General features: G+C 37.3%; 1 protein-coding gene across 1 annotated transcript in view; it reads right to left on the minus strand.

Annotated features, from left to right (window-relative positions):
* Nucleotides 1–2,402: 2,402 nt before the first annotated feature.
* The window catches only part of SMAD5 (SMAD family member 5), a 48,515-nt gene continuing 33,779 nt past the window's right edge, over nucleotides 2,403–17,138 (minus strand). Inside the window, exons 5-7 of the mRNA XM_019421934.2 lie at nucleotides 10,984–11,205; nucleotides 8,806–9,062; nucleotides 2,403–7,397 (exon numbers count right to left, since the gene is read on the minus strand). Coding sequence (XP_019277479.1) covers nucleotides 7,254–7,397; nucleotides 8,806–9,062; nucleotides 10,984–11,205 — 623 coding nt within the window. The 3' untranslated portion in view covers nucleotides 2,403–7,253. The remainder of the gene's footprint in view (nucleotides 7,398–8,805; nucleotides 9,063–10,983; nucleotides 11,206–17,138) is intronic.

Here is a 17,138-nt window from a genome sequence, read left to right on the forward strand (position 1 = left end):
AAAGAAGACAGTTAAGAGAGGACAATATTCTCTCGGGCATATCAAATCCAAGAAACGCTCTCGAACCAACTTCTGAGAATTCTTTCAAAAAACGAAGTACAGCTCTGTTCACAATCAGCTCAATTTTTGCCAAAGAAAGGAGAAGACGAACTGGAGGGCGTCTACCCCAACAGGTTAGAAGGGTACACGTGCTACAACACGTATATGTGTACCAATTAGTTACTGGTTTGTGGTTTTTTTAGTTTATCCTTTTCTGTACTGTTAAAACCCTCGGCATGGAGCACAGACAAAAATAGTATTTAAAATGAAGTAACATTTGAGGCGCCTGGGTGGCTCAGTTGGCTAGGCGTCCGACTTCAGCTCAGGTCATTATCTCACGGTCAGGGAGTTCAAGCCCTGCATTGGATTCTGTGCTGACAGCTCAGAGCCTGGAGCCTGCTTCGGATTGTGTGTCTCCCTCTCTCTCTGCCTCTCCCCCCCGCTCACACCCTCTCTCTCTCAAAAATAAACATTAAAAATTTTTTAAAAATGAAATAAAATAAAATGAAGAAACATTAGGTGAGATTTTTATTGGATAGGGAAAGGGGTAAGGGATAAAAACAAAAGTATGAGGAGCTTTCAAAATAGATCCCTGAATATCCAAAAACTGGCTCAGGAACCGCCTCTCACAGAAATTTTACACACATCCAGCTGACACCATACAGATAATGAGCCTTGGGCACCAACCCGCATGCCCCTCCACCTCCCATCCCGCATACCCTAATACGGAGATGGTTACAAAAGTGACCGACAACTCTCCCTTTTGATACCTTCCCTGTAGTCCCACCTTCCTTTCTTTAAACTACAACCACAAAATGACTTAGATCAAGGGAACACACAACCTTTTAAAAAAATCAAATCTTTATTAATAATAGGCTTACCAATTCAACAAATAGCAGTAGTTAACATGTTAAATTGAGGAACTTTAAAAAAAAATGCTTCCTTCTTTGAACCATATATACTCCAGAGCTCTAAGTACTTTCTTATAAGCTTGCCCTAGCCTACTGACAGCCTCCTTATAAATATGTATAAAATCGGAACTGCATCGCAACTGCTGTAAATGTGGAACAGCATTAGCTATTGAGTGTCATATCTGAAAGAAAAATGAAGCAGTTGTCACAGCTGATCCCCTCATCACCTGAACTGTTTGGGCTGCAGCAATTTGAAAACTAATTATCTTAAATCAGAGAGAAGCCAACACCTCTCACTGTTCAGTGAAGGAGTATGCCAGAACAAATGCTTTTGAAAATGCTTTAAAAAAATGTTTCCAACACAGCCACTGAAGTCACTACTAAATACCTTATACTTAAAGTAAAAAGGCATAGGGAACTGATTTGCAGAAATGGATTCTTTTGATGAAGGCTTTTCTCCAAAAAGAAAAATAAGAGCTTTTGGATTTATTCTTTTGGGTTGAAATATTTAAGTGTGAGTTTTTCTCCTCTTCTAGTGGGGAGCACAAAGATTCACACCATCCTCTTCTAATTAGAATGAGGTTGCATTTCTCCTATATACAACACAGTGGTGGTAAAAGTATGTACTCGGTGGGGCTAATAAAACTAACGTGTGATTTAAAAAAAAATTTTTTTAAGGAGAAAATAATAACAAAGCCACCTGGCAAGGCGGCTAATCAAGGGTTGATCTACTGAAGTCAAGCAGCATCAGAAATAATTCCTGTCAATTAAAGAAGAAGAAATACAAGAGATAATAAGAATAAAAATATGAGTTCTTATGTGCCAGGCACTGCTCTAAGTACCTTATTTGTATTTTCTTTAATCTTTCCCAAAATACTATACAGTAGACTTTCACTTTACAGATCAGGAAACTGAGGTACAGAGTGGTTAATCAACTTGCCTAAAGGCACAAAGCGAACAGAACTATGAGGCCCAGGACTCCCACGGAGGCAGGCAGAACCCATAGCTACTACTCTACCTCCCAATCATGCAGTCAAGACCGCTCTTTTACAGATAGATCTACAGAAGGGAAATTAGCGGTTAAATGAAAATACCCCAGACTCTAGATCTAAATACTTTTTCAAAATCCAACTAAACTAACACTAAGCTAAACAAAGAAAACACATCAACTCTCTTACAAACAGAATGAAGAAACACTACATTCTGAGCCGATCTCCCACCGAGGAAGGAGGCATGGTATATCCATTTCCTATTGTTAGCGCACACAAACAGATAACACAGCCAGTCACAGCGACTGGTCAACTCACCCTTTTTAAAAGTCCATTCAGTCAAAGACGTTATGTCAAAAGAAAGTACCAAAAGAAACCCCCTTCCCCCCCAACACACACACACACACACACACACACACACACACACACACACACACACAAAAAGACCCAACAGACACATAAGCAGGTTTTGAGATTTATTAAAATAAAGTATTAGCAAACAATATGCAAAAACAAAGTTCTTAAGAGTTATGGCTTTGAAAAAGCACAGTATAGTAAAACCTAATACATTTTTATAAGTATCAAAAAGGTAACAGAATTGAAGCATATTGCTAGAATTTCATTTTCTACCACATAAACAGAAGCAGAACAAGAAGCGGACCTATACTGCAGCCACTGGTTTGGTCTTTATCATCTGCATATGAGTATCTTTTTAAGAGAAGATGGGCAGGTACACACATACATCCAGTTCTCATGATTACGATCCGATCCAATTTTAAAATAAGTGATCCTTAAAATGCAATTTTAACCAAACAGATTAAGAAGACAACAGCTTGCCCAACTATTATCTTCAAGAGTCCCTACATATAAAATACTTCGTGAATAAATCAAAGCAACATTATCTCCAATGATATTAGAAAGGAATATCTGACTCTAAAAATGTCTTTATAAGGAAAGTGGGATTGTTTGGCCTCACTGTAGTTTTATTATAGTTAATACCAGCTAGTATCAAGAAGGCACTACTTATTAATGGGGGGCAAGAATCTACCTGTACACAAAATTCTGAACTTTTTAATAACAGTATCTTCAAATAAATCCTTAGAGGACAATGGTTTATAATGATTGCTAACAATTTCAAGAATTGAATTATTTGGATGAAAACCATGCACACCTTTTTCACTCTGCCATGAATGACAGAAGAATCCTACTCTATGGCTGGATGTTTTCACCCAAACATCCCATCATTTGTTTAACAGCAATTGCTACCAGCAAATATTATATCACACGCTCTTACTTTTTAAAAAAAAAAAAATTGCTATGTAAAATACCTCTCATTGGTTTTTACAAACCATCCAATTTTAGGGTAACACTTCAGTTGTAACACAGTAGTATTTTAGAAGTTAAGTTTCTATTGTGAATAATCCAATAAAACAAAGGCTTGATAAACATTGTTACCTCTCATAATTAGGAAATGCTGAACTATAACCCAGTGAATTCCAAAGAACTGTCCAAGCTTCTGTCCAGCAGGCAAAAGTCTTTATGCAGAAGAAATGCCTTGAAGTCTCACTTTCCATACATGCATCTTCTGTGAGAAGAAAACCTCTCCCAAATCCCATCTCTATCAAAGAGGAAAATGCTGCTGCTCTGGAGGAAATGGGTCTCAAATAAGAGCCTGCCCCCCAGAAAGCTGCCCTAGTTAGTATCTCAAGAGACCACCCACAAACCAATGTATAGGAAAACTACCTCCCAGAAAAATCACCAAACATGCCTGAAACCACCATGCTAACTACTATCTTAGAAGATCCTTGCTTATCTAGCTGATGGGTATGAAGAGAACACATATTTATATTCCTACCTGAGACAGTGAACAAGGATTTAAGTAATACAACAAAGAAGGGCTCTGATCCTCTTAAAGGTTAACAGATCCAAAACTGAAGTCATCATCGGAAGCTCAATTATCAAGAGTCTTCCTTCTTCAGTAAGTATAAAAGACATTAACACATTTTAAGTGGGGAAGTGATAACGATTCAAAGGAACACTGAGCAAACAACCATAAAGAGAATAAAGAAATGGATCCAAGCTGGCATATCAGATGCTTTCTAGAACAGAAATAGAGTACTTAAACAGGTACCATCAGACTTCCTGGAGGTTCTCTGCTACTGGCAGGAGTTCATATTGTCTACAAATCTTCTCCTTCAACAGAACACTGTGACAGAACTGTTTCCCACAGGTACCCTGTGAGCCCCAGTTCTCATCTTGACAAGAGATTTCAGATGGGACCACGTCTTGATCATTTTACATCTTAAAAGGATATCTTACTCTCAAATGTTATGAAAAGTATCAAGTAGCTACATCCTCTTTCTATACTATTAGGTATAGCTCACTGAACTACCTAGGAATCTTACTGTGGATTTCAACTAAGAAACCCAGCCAATTCTATTACCATAGGTTCCTTACATAATAATAAAATGTGAGAAATGATTTATATTCTGATGTATATACTTGGCATTTTGATTGATGTCTTAATCTCTAAAGAAAAAGTGTTAGCTTCAGAAGATCAATAACATGCCTAATAGTTTACATTCTAAAATATAAGCCAGGCAATACCAAACAGACCATAATACTTCATTATACAAACACGCTGGTCCAAATGCAACTCTTAAATTGTTTTTCCAAATATTTTTTTCTTGGGTTAATTCATTACTCAGATGAATTTTCATTCTATTTCTCTTTTTGCATTTACCAACCTGGTTGTAATTTTATTATTCCCAGGCTCTACTCTTTTCAGCTTGCAAATATTAATACGAAATGTCTGATTGTTCTAGTGGTGATGTTTTCATAAATTTGACCATGAAACATTCCAAAGTCTAAATAAAAATTTTAAACTGTAATTTTCTGAAATGGTTTCTTTCAGAAGTGTCTTCATTGGTCAGAATTTTAGTTTTTAAAATCTTACTGGCAATTTTTACTTCCCATCCATAGATTTTGGACACCCCTGGGAATTACAGAAGCAACTGCATAAAATTTTCAGTTAAAATCCAGGGGTATATAGTAAATGACTTTTAGTTAAGACCACAGGCTTCTACTCTTCCATGGAACTCTGAACGGTCAATAGCTTCAGTAATGACCTTCATGAGACACAACTCCTTAAGGAAAACACAGAAAAGACCAATCGCATAAAATCTCAACAACTCTAAAGACCATAACATGAATAAAAACAATTTTTAATTAAATCAATTGAAAACATCAATAAAACAATTCAACAGTTTCCACCAGTTCAAGTCCATGGAAGTTGATTACACGTATCCGTCATTCAACCTGGGTGGTTTCTTCCTACACATTTGTTCCAAAGATTATGCCATAAGCCTGGTAAGTAAAAGAACGACGTAAATAGCTAGGTTCTAACACTAGGCAAATAATTCTCTTTCATGTGGCTGACACAAGTGTGGAAGATTAAGAATGCAGGTCACATAAAACTTACTTACGTTGAAGGCTCAGGTGACTGTCAGAAAGTATCCTTTGACCCAGCAAAGGACTGTGAGCTGAAACATATATGGCGCTTCATCTGACAGAACTAAAGCCATCCACTGGCTGCACTTGTAAAAGCAATAAATAATGTCACAGAAAAAAGGAACTGTACTCTCCTTTCCTCAAAAAATGCAGAAAGGGCAAAGGAGAGAAAGTCAAACCAAACTAGCACTTTAAACAGAAGACTGACATGGCTCCATATACTTTCAAAAGGCACCAGAAAATAGCTTTCTCTGAGAGGTAAATTAGGTCACTTTTTTTCAAAATAACATCTTTGTTCTCATGCCATAACCAAGTGTCCATTTGGCTGCTCTCTAGAAAGAGAGGTTAAAAGTCCTTCCCTCAAGCATGACTGAACGAACAGGTATTTTAGAGTTTTCGTGTCTTTCCTCTCCGAGGACTAGTGTTCTGGGACATTAGCATCCATGGAAGTGCTAATAAATGGGAAAAAACAGAGCATACGTGGGAACTGAGAGAATAGTCTGCATTCTCTGATATGTGACTATTTCAAAACCAACTATCTCAACAACCACTGCTTACTCGTTTAAGTACCAGACCAGCAGCCCCAACCTAGGGTCAGACCGAAGAGGTTCTTACGGCTACCGTACACAGGTCCTTTCCTTACTAGGGGCAACTGACGCCAGTAAGAGCGATGGGAAGGGTGTGTGACTTTCCAACACGAGTGACACCCAGAGAGTGGTAGGCAATTAGAAAGGCACCTTACATTTGGAGCTACAGAATAACAGTCTTATAAACTAGGTCGAAAATACAAAAAAGGTAGAAAAAGTCTAACTTCCTACAACTGTAATCTATAAACCGCAGTGTTTGTTAATACAAAAGGGGTACCAAGTAAGTAAGGATGAGTATCGAAGTCCAAGTCACTTGAGTGTGTTACGCAAAAGGTTACACTAAAAACTGTCACCCATCAAAGTGCAAAACAGAAGATTAATGCATGTCAAAGTTAGAGTTCTTGCAACAGTGGCCAAAAGTAGCCAAGCTGAACAAGGCCGCGCATGCACTAGCTATAAAGTAGTACTCGGGACAGACTCGGAGTAAATGACATATACTGGAGATCTGGTGTTTACAATAATTTTTCTTAAAAAAAGGAAATGTTTTACAAAAGATATACTGAATGAAGCCACAACAGACTGACAAACACTTAGCTGTAGTAAATGGACATTTTATGACATCATCTAGAAAACTATCACTTTGCTTTTACTGAACACTACTTGTGAGAGCAGTGCATAGTGTTCCTTCAAATAGAAGATTTTTTTTTATAGTTTCTTTTCAGCTCCTACCACATGCTTTCAGAAAACAACGAACTACACTTTCTTAACACTGGTAGGACAAAGAAACTGGAAAAAGTACATTTCCTGTAGGGTTAAAAGTAGAAGGGAAGAATTTTCACCACATACTTTCTTTTTCTATTATAATTTTTCATCATGTGATGCATTATATTTTTCCAAGAAACTGAACAAATAACAGGTTGTTGGGACAATAAGGCAAAATTATGTTCCAGTTTAAGATCAACGCCAAACCTGTGAATTTGGGGTACAATACTTCTACTTTACATTTTTCACAACACTTTTAAGAGTTAATCACATGAACACGAATAACAAACAAATGTAGATTCGTCACAAAATACAAATGTATTGGTCACAATTATGTAGAAAAAAAAAAGCTGTAATATCTGTTTTCCATGTAAGCTCACAGTATCTGTACTGAAAAGTTTCCCTAAAATTAAAACGAGTCCACGAATAACATAATTGAAAAGACTACTTCTGCACTATGAGACGGAAGATATGGGGTTCAGAGGGGAACCCATCTGAGTAAGGACTTTATCCAGCCACTGAAGAGGCCCATGAAGATGAATCTCAATCCAACACGGGGTGCTGGTAACATCCTGCCGGTGATATTCTGCTCCCCAGCCCTAAGAAAATGAAAAGATATCACAGCAAAGCCCTCTTTAAATTCTAAACCAGTCTAAACCAATTTTAACATACTAACAAAAAGATACTTTAACAACAGAGATCACAAAACCAATCTTAGGATTCACCATGGAATTCAAAGCAACAGAGTTGCAGAACTTTTGGAAAGAGATAGGAGTCCCTTAATAGAAATCCTTGGAGCAAGATAGGTTTTAGAATTCTTTTTTTTTAAGTTTAGAAAGTTAATACAGTACAATATCTCATAATTAAAACATAAGTATTTCTGCAGTGAGATACATTCTCACTTAATGAGATAAACAAAACTTACAGTCTCATGTACATTCACATCAGATTTTGTTAGGAAAAAAAGCTTTTAGTTTTTAGGTTTGGGGTTTTTTTGTGTGTTTTTTTTAACTATCAGTTAAGGAAGGCACTGTAGATCTCATCAATGCATGCAAATGTAATTAATGTAGCTGGGATGAAGGAAGCTGGAATATTTTAACCTAAAACTCTAGATAAAGATTAAAATATATTTTTTCACTTTTATTTGCCTGGATTTACCAAATCCTCTGCTTTACTGCTTAAAGTAGTGCTGGCATGGATAAATTAGGCTTAGGGGTGGTGGAGTAGAAATTAAATATACAAAAGTTAGGTTTCTATGGAGAGGGGCATGCCTTCGGGGCTGCTGATAAAGTGATGCATAAAACAGACCTATAGCAAAACAGTAAGGAAACACTGGACTATTCTTCTGAATGTCAAAAAAAAAAAAAGTCCACATGCAGCATTTCACAGATGCTCTTCTTTGGCTAAATCCGTAAGGACCAAGTGGATGTAGTACAGGATGCTTAAATGTATCAACTAAAACTCTTCCCTAATTTTACCCCTAATTTGGGGTTTACTCATGAACCATCATCTTTGGAATGCCAATGAAATCAGGCCAAGAGCAAATGATAAATTTGAAATATTCAACTTTGCAAATCCTTAATAACAGAGGTTAAATACCTGGAAGATAATATTAGTATTCTGAAGAATTTTTTAAGTCACTCCAGTGGGATCTAATAACAATTGAAATTGCAGAGGTTAAGGAACTTGAAAAGCAATTTTAATGTGAAATGCTTTCTAGCAATTTGGTCTTTAATTGAAATTCTTTATAAATTCAGCCCCTATTCATATCAAAATCATTGTCAGTATTATGCATTTTATAATGTCTGGATTATAAAATTACTACTTAGACCTATTGAGTGGTTAAAGCCTTAAATTCAACAACATCATTTAAAAACCTATTAAGTCAAGTCAAAAGTAAATCCCACCTTGCATTTTAAGAATTACTTTTTAGAATCATAACCTATAGAAATATGAACTACATATTTACAGTGACTCAAATTTAGCTACAGCTTACAACCCACTCACCTTGACAAAACTCATTCGAATGGTACACATTTTGGTGAGCTCATACACCGCCTCAAACCCATGGTTGACAGACTGAGCCAGAAGCTGAGCAAACTCTTGATTGTTAAAAATTTTGAGGCTGCAACTGCTGGGAATCTTACAGACAGTGGTAGGATGAAAGCCGTGATGAAAGTTGCAGTTCCTACTCTGTACAAATATGCTGCTGTCACTGAGGCACTCCGCATACACCTCGCCACCAACGTAGTACAGATGAACACCTTAAAAAGACGAGCATTCCAAGACTCACCTTAATAAATCAGTATAATGAAATCAAAGAGGCTGTATGGGGTGCAACCAAGAACACCCACTAATCCACAGCAACCGCGCAAAGTCTGGAGGTAGAAGCTACCACTAGAGGGCCTATGGTGCCGAAGATAAGGAAGAGGTTAATGTCTGCCTAAATTCTACAGTGGTCCTCAGGTAACCAAGACTTAACCCTCAGTCTGGCAGATTATTACGTTTATCAGTTCTTAGGTTGTCTTCTCTTTGCCAACAATCACTTGTTAGCTCTATGAGAGAAAGCGAAGGCAAAAAGACAAAAAAGGCACCTATGATGAGTCCTTTTAAAGGAAAGCTGGCGCTCTTAACTATCATAGAGTCAGTTGGCAGAGTGTTTTGCACTTTTTACTAATGGAGGGTACAGCAGCATTCAAAGACCCTAAATCCTCTCTGCTGTCAGCACAGAACCCCCCTGGGATCCTCTGTCCCCCCTCGGGATCCTCTGTCCCCCCTCTCTCTCAGCCCCGCCCTTGTTCGTTCTCTCCCTTTCAAAATAAATATATAAACTAAAAAAAAAAAAAAAAAAAAAAAAAGAGACCCTAAACCACATATGTAATTTCAGTTCACAGGAAGGGGTTCTAAACAGCAGATTTATTTCACTTCCCCTAAAAAGAATGGTTTTTCTATTTAAAAAATATATATGTAAATAATATATAAATGTAATTTCAATATTAAAACTTCAAATTATGTAGTTAAAGTTTAGGTTATTTCCAACTTTTCACTACCCAAACAGTGTTAATAAGACCACCTTTATAACACATACCCCATACACATGTGAGTCACAGACTTATATCAGGCTGTGATACGAAAAGCTGTGTTTTGTTTCTGAGCAAATAAAAATGGCACATAGAAGAAGGGATCCTAGAACTGGGTACTAGAAAAAAAGGGAAAACAGATTCCAGAACTAAGAATTCACCAAGTAGATTTCTCTTAAATTACCCTACTGTAGTGCGAAAATCAACGCATAGAAGTGAGGCATTTCACCTACAAAATTGCACCAAGATGGCAAGAGTCAAAAAAGAATGGAAACTTTCTTTTCAACTTATTTTTGGCCATAGTATTTTGCTGAATCTCTTCTACAAGAAATCACTTTACAATGATAATTATGTACATCTTCTCCTAACTTGAACTAAGACTTTCTCAAGTCAAAGAAGCCAAAAACAGCAAGTGGTAAAAACTACACTTCTTAGGAGACAGGTAATACACTCCACCTGGGATAGGTTTCCTTCCTGGCCACTTGATGCATGGGACTCTGCCCTTTCACTGAGGTGTGGAAAGTTCCTTGTTTGTTGTGGCAACTGCCTTGCAGGATGAAATATAAATAAAACCTTGTTACCTGAATTTAAAAGGCAGGAGGAATAGTGGTGAAGCCACTGGAAACTTGTATCATTCAAATTGGATTCCCTACCTGTAACCCGGCTCCTCCAACATAAGAGAAATTCTTACAAGGCACTTTAACTCAAAATACTCCACAAATACCTCAATTAATAAATTCTACTCTTCCACCAGCACTCCTATATTTCACAAATATTTGCTGTGTATTTACTATGAGCCAGGCACTGCTGAAAATACTGCTATGAACAATGCGTATTTCTGTAAAGCTTACATTCCAATCAGGAAGATACTCAAAAAATAAACACAGAAATAATATAATTTCAGATCCTAAGTACTAAGAAGTAAAACTAAGCAGGATAAGGAAAAGAGGACTGATTAGGTCTTAATACATTCACCAGCAGAACTGGAGAGCAGCACCCATGCTCTAGGCTCATCTTACGCGCCAGCACCTTCCATGATACATGGTAAACAGCAAGTACAGCAAAGGACTCATTTCAACTGAACGCAGGGAAATGACAAAATTACCTTTTCCAATATGTCGCCTAGTGTTTTCAATTGTTGAATTACGATTAACGTTTGACAACAGCCCTAAGCAGAATCTACTTTTGTTATTTGAAGGGTCTGTGAATCCATCCACTAACACGCTAGTAGAAGATGCATGAAAAGCCTCCCCAACACGATTGTTTAATTCATAGTAGACAATTGAACACCAATGTTTGGGCTCCTCATAGGCAACAGGCTGAACATCTGTAAACAAACCAGACAAAAATACAAAAAACAAAACATTTAATGAGTGAATTAGAAACCCCAGATTCTTTGTTTCCCTTTAACCAAACCCAAGCACTCTATGAAAAATACTTTCAGATATTCCACTTAAATCTCATTGTTCCTCCCTGGCTTTGAGTCTGTATCAAAAAAAAAAAAATGCCTTGAATATGATGATTTGAAAAATTATCAAATACAAATACAAGGATAGGCAACATCACATTTATTTTTTTTCTTTAAAATTTTTATTACTGATGTATAGTTGATATACAACATCACTTTAGTTCCAGGCATACAACGCAGTGATTAGATAATCCCTATACATTACTCACCACTCACCACAATACGAGCAGTTACCACCAGTCACCACACAACATTACACAACACATGTGTAAAATCATATGGTATTTGTCTTTGTGACAAATTTGTATTTGTGACTTATGTCACTTAGCAGAGTAACCAGCCTCTAGATCCATCTATGTTGATGCAAAATGGCAAGATCTCATTTTTATGGCTGAGTAATATTCCACTGTGTATAAATCTCCTTTATCCACTTATGTACCAATGGACACTTAGGTTGCTCCCATATCTTGGCTATTGTAAATAATGCTGCAACAAACACAGAGGTGCAGATATCTTTTCAAATTAGTGTTTTCAAAAAAAAATAGTGTTTTCACTTTCTCTGGATAAATAACCAGAAGTGGAATTACTAGAAAATACAGTGTTTCTATTTTTAAATTTTTGAGGAATCTGCGTATTGTTTTCCACAGTGGCTGCCCCAATCTACACTCCCACAAATAGTGTACCAAGTTCTCTTTTCTCCACATCCTCGTCAATCCTTATTTCTTGCCTTTTTGATACTAGCTGCTCAGCCTGGTGTGGGGTGGTGCCTCACTGTGATTTGATTTGCATTTCCCTGATGATTAATGATACTGAGCATCTTTTCGTATGTCTGTTGCCATCTTTATGCCTTCTTTGGAAAAATGTCTATTCAGATCCTCTGTCCATACATGCAAAAGACATATCTGGTACAGGACTATTATCCAAAATATACAAAGAACTCTTAAAATCCAACAAGAAAATAAATAACCCAATTAAAAAAAAATGGATTAAATACATAAACAGCCACCTCAAAGAAGATAGACACATAACAAATAAGCATATAAAAGAGGCCCCACATTGTATGCCATCAGTAAATGCGAATTAAAATAGCAGTAAAATACCACTATAGATGGCAGTGACATTATAGGGACATATAGGGACATTAGAATGGCCAAAATCCAAAAGAGGGCCAACATCAAATGCTGGTGAGTATGTGGAGCCGTAAGAATTCCGATTCACTGCTAGTGGGAACGTAAAATGGTACAGCCACTTTGGAAGACAGTTTGGCAGTTTCTTACAAAACTTAACATACTCTTACCATATAATCATATACCAGCAAACACGCTCAGTATTTACCCAAAGGAGCTAAAAATGTATTCCACATAAAAACCTACGCATAGATGTGTACAGCAGCCTTATTCATATCTGCCAAAACTTAAAAGCAAGCAAGATGTCCTTCAGTAGGTGAGTGGATAACAAACTCTGGTACACCCAGATGACAGAATATTATTCAGCTCAACAGATACATGAGCTATCAAGCCATGAAAAGAGATGAAACTTAAATGCATGTTACTCTGTGAAAGAAACCAATGTGACGAGGCTGCATACTATAGGATTCTAATTAGATGACGTTTTGGAAAAGGCAAAACTATGGAGACAGAAAAATTACCAGGAGTCAGAGGGAATGAGGGGTGAATGAGGGATGAGCAGGCAAAGCATAGAGGATTTTTAGGGCCGTGAAACTATTCTGTATACCATAGGTATACTTCCATATACTTCGCTACTACATTCATTTGTTACAATCCACAAAACACACACCAAGAACGGCCTCTAATGTAAATTATCAATTTGGGATGATAATGATGGTAAAGGCAGGTTCATCGATTGTAAGAAATGGACCACTCCAGTGTAGGGTTTTGGTAGCTGGCCAGGCTGTGCATGTGTGGAGGTGGGGGTGGGAGGTGAGAATGACCTGTACTTTTATACTCTTATTTGCTGTGAACCTAAAACTCATATAAAAAATAAAGTCTGTTGAAAACACACACACACACACACACACTCACACACACAACTAAGTGAGCATTAACTTTGGTAAAAGGTGGTATACATACTAATGTTAAAGGCCAGAACTGCCTATGGAAAAAGATTTATACATCAACTATCGGCCAAAATCTTATTGTTGTGAAAGTCAACAATTCCTAATGGATGCAATGGACGGGAGGGACACATGAAACTCTTCTTCCAATGCTCACAGGGTTTCTTTCTTGAGGCTGAAATGCGGAAGATAAGTGATGAACCCTCAAGTTTTCTTTCAAAAAAGACAGACATAAAAAAAATGTCCAAAAACCCTTAAGAGCGGCTATGTGGCTGAGGCAGGCCATGCAAAAGAATTGGTTAACTTTTATAAACTCAGCACTGGTTATTCAACTGCAAAGAATTCAGATAAGCAGGACCAGAGAAAAATAAACCAATGTGGACCCATAAAGAGAAGTCCTAAGAGGTCAGAATTTAAAGAAGTTTATACAAAAGATGGAACAGGGAGGGGCCCATAACCAGACGCAGACAAATGAGTTTCAGGCAGTTTTAAGAATAGTATCAGGAAAGCCAGAGCCAAGCAGAAGCTTGCAGAGAAAAAATGCTAAGCACAACTAAAAAGACAATTTTGGTTTGGAAAAAAAGAATGAAGAGCTTTGTCTCTGCTCAAGGCAAGGGACACACTGTCAACTGGCAATTCAAGGTGCTACAGTTTAACTCTGAGTTCCCTTCTGTCACCTATCTGTCAAAGAAAACAGAGAGAAAAAACACAAAATAGGACTGAAATCACAGGAAACTTCGGTGAAAAAAGACATCTAAGGAGGGCAAGAAGACTTGAGTGCCAAGTTCCTCTAAAGGGACTAAGCTGTTAGGCCGAGACAAACAGTACAGCAAGGAGTGTCTCACACACAACAGCAGGAAACTGCACTCCGCCCTCTGCACAGTCAGGAGAAAGAGGAAAAGGAAGATGACAGGTGAAGTAAATCCTCTCCGTATTTTCAAGGATGATGAGAACACCATTCACTGGGTATTTCCTGACGCGGTATGCCATGGTCATTACGCAGAGCATCTAATCCAATCAACAACTAACAATTCCTGTGCAGACATTCTCTCTGTTTAATTTACAAATGGAGAAAGGGAAGCTGAGAGATTTAAAAAGCCATCTTAGGCTGCAAAGCGAATAAGGGGAGGTGCAAGAATTCACATCCAGAAATTGATGTCTGAGACATTTTGATCCAAATGAAGGGAGATTCTATGAATTACAAGAAAATTAGTATGACAAAATTCCTAGATAAATTCTAGACCTTGAAAAAGCAAAGATATTACTCACACATTAACAAAACTACTAGGGAGGCCTGAAATTTAACTATCTTGAGAAATGCGGGGGTCCTGGGAAAACACATGTGACATACACTCATATGGCATCATCACAAACACATGCAAAGTACACAAAAACACCATCCTTTTAAGAAATGTGTAAAATGGCAGTACCTTACTTCTTCTAACTGGTCATATACCAAGGAGTTTAAGGTCTCAAAACACAGTGACTTTAGAAAGACAATGAGATACCACTTCACACCCATTAGGATAGCCATTATATAAAAAAACAAAAATGAACCAAACAAGAAACATGGAAAATAACAAGAGTTGGCAAGAATGCAGAGAAGTGAGAACTCTAATGCCCTGCTAGGGGAAATGTAAATGGTACAGCCACTGTGGAAAAAAAGTTTGGCAGTTCCTCAAAAAGTTAAACAGAATCACCACAAAATCCAGTCATTCTACTCCCAGGGATAGGATCCAAATGAATTAAAAGCAGAGAGTCGAATAAATACCTAGACAACAATATTCATAGTGGCATTATTCACTATTCTACCAAAAGGCAGAAACAACCCAAATGTCCATCAACTGATAAATGGATTAACAAAATGTGGCACAGAAGTGCATATAATAACGTGCATACGAGAGAACACATTCAGTCTTTAAAGACATGAGATAAACACATGCTATAACATGGATAAACCTTGAAAAGATTAGGCTGAGTGAAAGAAGTCAGCCACAAAAAGACAAATATTGTATGATTCCACTTAGATAGGCAAATTCAGAGACGGAAAGTAGAATGGTAGCTACCAAGGAGCTAAGTGGAGGGGGGATGGGCAGTTACTGTTTAATGGGAAGAGTTCTGTTTGAGATGATGGAAAGTTCTGGAAATGGATACTAGTGATGATTGCACAACACTGTGCATATACTTAAGGATACCAAATTGCTCACTTTACCAACAGAGCCCTCAAAGTATATGAAGCAAAAACCAACAGGAATGGAAGTAGAAATAAAGGATTCAACAGCAATAGTTGGAGATGCCCCAACCTGCAATCTCACACTCTCAATCACTGATAGAACAATTAGAAAGAAAATAATCAAGGATAGAGAGAACCTGAACAACACTACTAACTTGATGTTACTAAAATCCACAGGTCTTAAGACATCCTGCGGTATCAGAATATACAGTTTTTTTCCCACATACACATGGAATTAGTCTCTAAAATAGACCACTGCTCTGCCAGAAGCTGGCAAACCTTTTCTGCCCGCTAAATCTGGCAAGACACAAGAAGGATTAAATTCCATGACCAAGTGAGATGCAAATATTTTAGATTTTGAAAGCTACAGACTATCTTTGTCACGTATTCATCTTTAACAACTCTTTTTTTTTCCATTTTTTTAAATGGTTATTTATTTTTGAGAGAGAGACAGAGTACAAGCTAGGTAGGGGCAGAGAGAGACGGAGACACAGAATCTGAAGCAGGCTCCAGGCTCTGAGCTGTCAGCACAGAGCCCGACGCAGGGCTTGAACTCACGAACCGTGAGATCATGACCTGAGCCGAAATCGGACGCTTAACCAACTGAGCCACCCAGGCACCTCAACGACGCTTTAATAATCTAAAAACCATTCTTAGGTCACAGGCTGTACAAAAACATGCATAAAACAATTCTCAATAAGTTTTAAAAAGAACGGAACTCATACAATTTAGGTTCAATGCTTTATATTCCCACAATGGAATTAAATTAGGAACCAACAGAAAATACTGGGGAAATCCTGAAATATATGGAAACTGATGAACATGTTGCTAAATAAACAAAGGGTCAAAGTAAGAAATCACAAGGGAAATTTAAAAATATTGTGAACTGAATAAATCTGAAAACAAAACGTATCAGAAGTTATGGGTTTGAACTCCTATGCTAAAAAAGAAACAACTCAAACCAATAACCTAAGATTTCACCTTAAGAAACTATAGAAAGAGAAGCAAACTAAGACTAGAGTAAGCAGAATAAAGAAAATAAGACAGACTGGACTGGAAATCCGTGAAAAAGAGAAAAGCTGGTTCTTTCAAAAGATCAACAAAATTAACAACCCTTTAGCTAAAAACCAACCAAGAAAAAAAAGAACAAGACACAAATTACCAAAATCAGAAATGAAGACATCACCACTAACCCCCACAGAAGTACCACAAAAAACTTTATGTCAACAATTAGACAATCTAGACAAAGTGAACAAACTCCTAGCAAGATACAAATTACCAAAACTGACTCAAACAAACAAAAAACCCAGAGACTCTGAAGAGAATGACAGAATCAAGGAAATTGAACAGGAATTAAATTTCCCCACAAAGAAAAGTCCAAGCCCAAATATCTTCACTGGTAAATTCTATCAAATATTTAAAGAAGAAATAATACAAACAAACTCTTCCAAAAATAGGAGGGAACAGTTACCAACTCATTCCATG

Source organism: Panthera pardus, unplaced genomic scaffold, assembly GCF_024362965.1.
Source record: "Panthera pardus isolate Hobbes unplaced genomic scaffold, ASM2436296v1 HiC_scaffold_2, whole genome shotgun sequence".
In the NCBI taxonomy this organism is placed as follows: Eukaryota; Metazoa; Chordata; class Mammalia; order Carnivora; family Felidae; genus Panthera; species Panthera pardus.